Source organism: Gavialis gangeticus, unplaced genomic scaffold, assembly GCF_001723915.1.
Source record: "Gavialis gangeticus isolate Ggan-Ray unplaced genomic scaffold, GavGan_comp1, whole genome shotgun sequence".
Classification (NCBI taxonomy): Eukaryota; Metazoa; Chordata; order Crocodylia; family Gavialidae; genus Gavialis; species Gavialis gangeticus.
Window position 1 is genome coordinate 29,862,164 of NW_017729008.1, and position 6,160 is coordinate 29,868,323.

The window sequence follows — 6,160 nt, forward strand, 5'->3', positions numbered from 1 at the left end:
TGGCACATGTCCACGAGGGGCAGCAGGGGAGGTTATGCTTAGGGGCAACCAGCATGGGTTCATTAGAGGCAGGTCCTGTCAGACCAACCTGGTGGCCTTCTACAACCAGGTCACCAAATCCTTAGATGCAGGGGTAGCAGTGGATGTAGTCTTCCTGGATTTTCGGAAGGCCTTCGACACTGTCTCTCACCCCGTTCTCATTAAGAAACTGGGGGACTGTGGTGTCGACACCCACACAGTCAAACAGGTCGTTAACTGCTGGAGGGCCATAGCCAGAGGAGTAGTGGTGGACGGGCCATTTTCGACCTGGAGGGATGTGGGCAGTGGGGTCTCCCAGGGCTCGGTCCTCGGGCCTGCACTGTTCAACATCTTCATCAGCGACTTGGACGAGGGGGTAAAAAGCACCCTGTTCAAACTTGCTGTTGACACTAAGATGTGGGGGGATGTGGGCACACTAGAAGGGAGAAATAGGCTGCAATCGGACCTAGACAGGTTGCAGGGGTGGGCGGATGAGAACAAGATGGGATTCAACACTGACAAGTGCAAGGTGCTGCACCTGGGGAGGAAGAACCACCACCATAGCTACAGGCTTGGAAACTCCCTTCTTATCAGTGCAGAGGCAGAAAAGGATCTTGGAATCACTATTGATGCCAAAAATGAACATGGGCTGGCAGTGTGGGGATGCAATCAGGACAGCCAACCGCACCTTGTCATGCATCCACAGATGCATCTCGAGCAGGTCCAAGGAGGTGATCCTCCCCATCTATGCGGCACTGGTCAGGCCGCAGTTGGAGTACTGCGTCCAGTTCTGGGTGCCACACTTCCCACTCACATGATCAGGGGACAGAAGGGTAGACCCTATGAGAGGCTACGGGACCTGAACCTGTTCAGCCTCTACAAGAGAAGTCTGAAGGGGGGGATCTAGTGGCCTGTTACAAACTAGTCAGGGGGGACCAGCAGGCATTGGGGGAGTCCCTATTCCCCCATGCACTACCAGGAGTGAGAAGAAATAATGGTCACAAGCTGGCAGAGGGTAAATTCAGACTAGCTATCAGGAGGCGCTACTTCAGTCAGGGCAGCTAGGATCTGGAACCAAATTTCCAAGAGAAGTGGTGCTGGCTCCTACCTTGGGGGTCTTCAAGAGGAGGCTAGACAATTACCTTGGTGGGGTCATTTGATCCCAGTACTCTTTCCTGCCATGGCTGGGGGGTTGGACTTGGTCTGCTCAGGTCCCTTCCAACCCTACCAACTATGAAACTATGAATGCTATAATTAAGGTTATGGGCCTCAACCAGACAGCCAAGAGAGACACTTCGCTGCGTTATGGGCTGCCTTCACTATTTGTAAAGCTCTGCATAGTACTTGGGGTGCAGACAGAAGTGCAGCTCTCAGATTTAACTCAGAGCAATTTTTGCAAAGTGTTCTGAGTTACCATATTACCCTGGACCAAACAGAAATTCACTGCTGGTCCTAGGGGAGGGGGAATCTAGCTGCGGGCTGGGAGCCTGCAGCCAGGTTCCCACAGGAACAGCCAGGGCTCTACCAGTGCTTGCTGTTATCATAATGGGAACTTGGGGGGGAGAGGCTACAGGGCATGAACCTGTTCAGCCTCCAAAAGAGAAGGCTGAGGGGGGATCTAGTGGCCTGTTATAAACTAGTCGGGGGGGGGGAATCAGCGAGCATTGGGGCAACAGAGCACTGTTCCCCCGTGCACTGCCAGGTGTGACCAGGAATAACTGTCACAAGCTGGCAGAGGGCAGGTTTAGGCTAGACATCAGGAAGCACTACTTCACAGTCAGGACGGCTAGGATCTGGAACCAACTTCCAGGAGAGGTGGTCCTGGCTCCTACCCTGGGGGTTTTTAAGAGGAGGTTGGATGAACATCTTGCTGGGGTTGTATGACCCCAGTATTGTTTCCTGCCATGGCCGGGGGTCGGACTAGATGATCTACTCGGGTCCCTTCCGACCCTAGTAACTATGAAACTATGCATCACCATTACTTAAATTAAGGCCACAAAAAACACCTAGCTGCAATGCATTAAAAAAAGGCAACTAGTTACAGAATTAGGTTTTTACCTTTTCCCAGTGGGTGAGTCTTGTCCAATTCCATAAGCCAGGAGAGCTGCAGATGGTTCATGAATTAATCTCATAACATTAAAGCCAGCTGCCCCAGCTGCTTCCCTGTGATAAGGGACATCACAGTTGGTTAAAGGTTTGCATTTAAATTTTACTTGGTATCCTATGTAGCACTGAGAAAGCCCCACTAGTGTGTAGTACCAACTCAAACATCATGTTTAAGACAGCTGCCCAAAAATGATTTATCCTAATTAAGGAACACAGCAATTTGTACCACACAGATTTTTAAACTAGGTCCTGACTCAGTTGCACATATTGTTGGTTATTCACATGAGCGGGGGCATGCATTTGCAGCAGCATGCACAGTAGTGGCACAAATTTGTGCCACTACTTTGTGCTGTGATGCACACTCCTACTTGTGTTCTTTGCAGCAGGATACATTGTCTCATGTGCTGCAGTGGGGAATGGCTGGGGCCCAGGGTACATCGGTGCAGGGCTAGCCAACAGGCAGCCCCCACACTGAGGCACCCTGTGCTCCAGCCAGCCAGGGAGCAACAGATGGGACAGCAAGCAGCCCAGGACTGCCAGTTCCCCTGATCCTGCATGCTACAGACCCTGCCCTGAGGCAGCCTGTGCCCCAGCCAGCTGCTGCCCAGAAGGCTGGGGCGTAGCATGCCTTGAGGTTGGGGGAGCAGCCTGTACTTTAAAGAAGCCTTACTGAGAGTGCAGGAATAAACATCCTGATGTAGGAAGACTAGCAAACAAGGCAGAAGACCAGTTTGGCTTAGCAGGGAACTCTTCAGTAAGCTCAATCACAGAAAGGAAGCTTTTAAGAATTAGAAGCTTGAACAAAACTAGGAAGGAGCATAGGAATATTGCTGGGGCATACAGGGATGAAGTCAGGAAGGGATGTGAAGGGGAGCAAGAAGTGTTTCTACAAGTCAGTCAGGAACAAGAGGAAGACCAGGGAAAGTATGGGTCCCTTGCTGAATGGGGGAAGCAACCTTGTGACAAGAGGATGCAGAAAAGGCTCAAATGCTCAGTGCCCTTTTCACCTCAGTCTTCATAGGTAAGGTCAGCTCCCAGACTATTGTACCTGGCAGCACAGTTTGGGGAGGAGGGGAGCCAACAACAGTGAAAGAACAGGTTAGGGACTATGTAGATAAGCTGGACACACACAAGTCTATGGGGCCACATGGGATGCACCTGAGGCTTCTGGGGGAGTTGGCTGATGTGATTGCAGAGCCACTGGCCATCATCTTTGAAAACTCATGATGATCAGGAGAGGTCCCAGATGATTAGAAAAAAAGGTCAAATGTAATGCCCATATTTAAGAAAGGGAGAAAGGAGGATCCAGGAAACTACAGACCAGTCAGCCTCACCTCAGTCCATGGAAAAAATCATAGAGCAGATCCTCAAGGAACCCGTGTCTAAGCACTTGGAAAAGAAAGTAATTAGGGACAGCCAGCATGGATTCACCATGGGCAACGCATGCCTGACCAACCTGATTACCTTCCATGAGGTGCCTGGCTCTGTGGATGCAGAGAGACCAGTGGATGTGGTATACCTTGATTTTAGCAAGGCTTTTGACACGGTTTCCCACAGCATTCTTGCAGGCAAGCTAAGAAAGTATGGGCTGGATGAATGGACTGTAAGGTGGATGGAAAACTGCCTGGATCATCGGGTTCAGAGGATAGTAATCAATAGCTCAATACCTAGTTGGCAGTAGGTATCAAGGGAGGGCCCAAGGGGTTGGTCCTGGGGCTGGTTTTGGCCAATGTCTTCATCAACAACCTGAAAGATGGCATGGAGTGCACCCTCAACAGGTTTATAGGAGGACAAAAAGCTGGGGGGGTAGTAGATAGGCTAGAGGGTAGGACTAGGATTCAGGTGTGACCAAGACAAATTGGAGGACTGGACCATGAGAAACCACATGAGGCTCAACAAGGACAAGTGCAAAGCCCTACACCTAGGATGGAACATCCCCATGCACCAGTACAGGCTGAAGGCTGACTAGTGGGGAAGCAGCTCTGCAGAAGAGGACCTGGGGGTTACAGTGGACAATAAACTGAATAAGCCAACAGTGTGTCCTTGTTGCCAAGAAGGCTAACAGCATACTGGGCTGGTAAAAGTGTTGCCAGCAGGTCAAAGGAAGTGATTATTTTCCTCTATTCACCACTGGTGAGATCCCATCCAGAGTACCATGTTCTGTTTTGGGCCCCCCACTACAGAAAGGATGTGGACAAATTGCAGAGAGTCCAACAGAGGATGGAACTGAACTGTTCTCAGTGGTGGCAAACAAATGACAGAACCAGGAGCAATGCTCGCAAGTTACAGCAAGGGAAGTTTAAGTTAGATATTAGGAAGAATACTCTCACTAGGAGGGTAGTAAAACATTGGAGCAGGTTACTGAGAGGCTGTGGACATCTTTGGAGGTTTTTAAGACCTAGCTAAGACAGTCTTGGCTGGGGTGATCTAGTTGGGGATGGTCCTGCTTTGAACAGGGGGTTGGACTAAATGACCTCCCTGAGGTCCCTTCCAATCCTAGTTTTCTGTGAGTCTAATATGCAGTGTTCTAAGCCCAATGCTTCTGCCTAAGTGAACAAACTCCCTGGTACTGTCCAGTCAGTCTGCCTGAAACCAAATCTGGGAGGACTGGTCTTAGGTAATATAAGACTGAAAGAGTTTGATCTTCAAATCCATGACCTGATTTTTTGGTTTTTTTTAAAAAGTTCACTTCTATAGGTGCCTATACATGCGCTTGGCGGTCAAGGCAGCATTTTAATTAGAGTGGTTCCAGAGAGCCGCTCCAATCAAAATTCTGCTGCATCATGTGCAGTAAGCCCCCTGTGTATTTAAAAACAGCACTGGGACACAAACTACAAATCACTGAATGAGCTGTAAAGTGCTGGAGCAGCCATTTTTAACCTGCAGGGGTTTACACATGTGAGGTTGCAGCAGTGCTCAAATGTATAGGCACCCTAAGAGAGTGCCAATTGGGATGGTGAGCTTTGATACAGTAGGAACAAACCAAGACCATGTAGTTTCAAAAATAAAGGCAAAAAGATGGTAAAACTTGTAACTTCTTGTCCATACTGAAATCAATGATATGCCTCCCATTCACTTAGCCCGAGATGGATTCCTAACCATCCTATTTAAGTTGGTGGGAATTTCCCCCTCTGTTTCAGTCAAGATAAGAGGTCATTCTTAGTCATCATCACTTAATTTCAAACCCAAACCAAAACCTTTTTCCTCTTACCCAAGAGCATTTTTCTGGTTCTCGCCAAAGTCAAATGGTACAGTGATCACAACATCATTGACATCTGAACCCAAAGCAGACTGAGCAGTTTCTGTCCATAAAATAAACAAAAACACACTGATTAAGAAGATACCTTGGTAATATTAGACCCATAACAATTTTAAAGAAAGTGTTACTCACTACACACCTTTCATTTTGCTGAAAATTAGTTTTGCAACTTCTTCAGGGCTAACAAGTTTGTTATCCATTTCATACTGGAGTTTTCCGTTCTTCTCAGTCACCTAAAAAAAAAAAAAAAAAAAAAAAAAAAAAAAAAAAAAAAAAAAAAAAAATCAACACAAGTATGTGACATGTCACTCATGTTGTTTACCATGAAGGAAAATTGACATTTAAAGTCTAATTCAGTTTCTATTCCCAGAAAAGAATAATTTTTCATGGTAATTTTTCATCATCATCTTGAATGATACAAATGCTCAAAAAAAACTAAAACTTTTTTTGACCACTGGGTTTATCATTACAGTCTCGTTTTGTGTTATCTATGCTCGCATCAAGTAGCCCATAGCATACAAAATGGAAAAAAGACGGTGAAATTCATATTGCTATGGATTTCAGGCTTTCTGGCAATACTGAGGGTCTCCCAGCCTGACTTTTTTCACAAACACATGGTGACAGCTGACAGCCAACAGGTGCTGACAGCCAACAGGTGCTGGCTTCCATTAGACCAGGTAAATGAGGTCATAAGGGCTACATAAGTTAAGGACTGCCCAGGAGGAGGGGGCAGCAGCCATGAGGAAAACTCAAGAGAGAGAGAGGAGCTGGACCATC

The 6,160-nt window shown here is 47.5% G+C and overlaps 1 protein-coding gene across 1 annotated transcript in view; it reads right to left on the minus strand.

The window, feature by feature from the left end:
* HSPA14 (heat shock protein family A (Hsp70) member 14) overlaps positions 1 to 6,160 on the minus strand; it is a 39,246-nt gene that overhangs the window by 23,531 nt on the left and 9,555 nt on the right. The window contains exons 5-7 of the mRNA XM_019509336.1: positions 5,523 to 5,616; positions 5,336 to 5,426; positions 2,077 to 2,181 (exon numbers count right to left, since the gene is read on the minus strand). Of these exons, the coding sequence (XP_019364881.1) occupies positions 2,077 to 2,181; positions 5,336 to 5,426; positions 5,523 to 5,616 (290 nt within the window). The remainder of the gene's footprint in view (positions 1 to 2,076; positions 2,182 to 5,335; positions 5,427 to 5,522; positions 5,617 to 6,160) is intronic.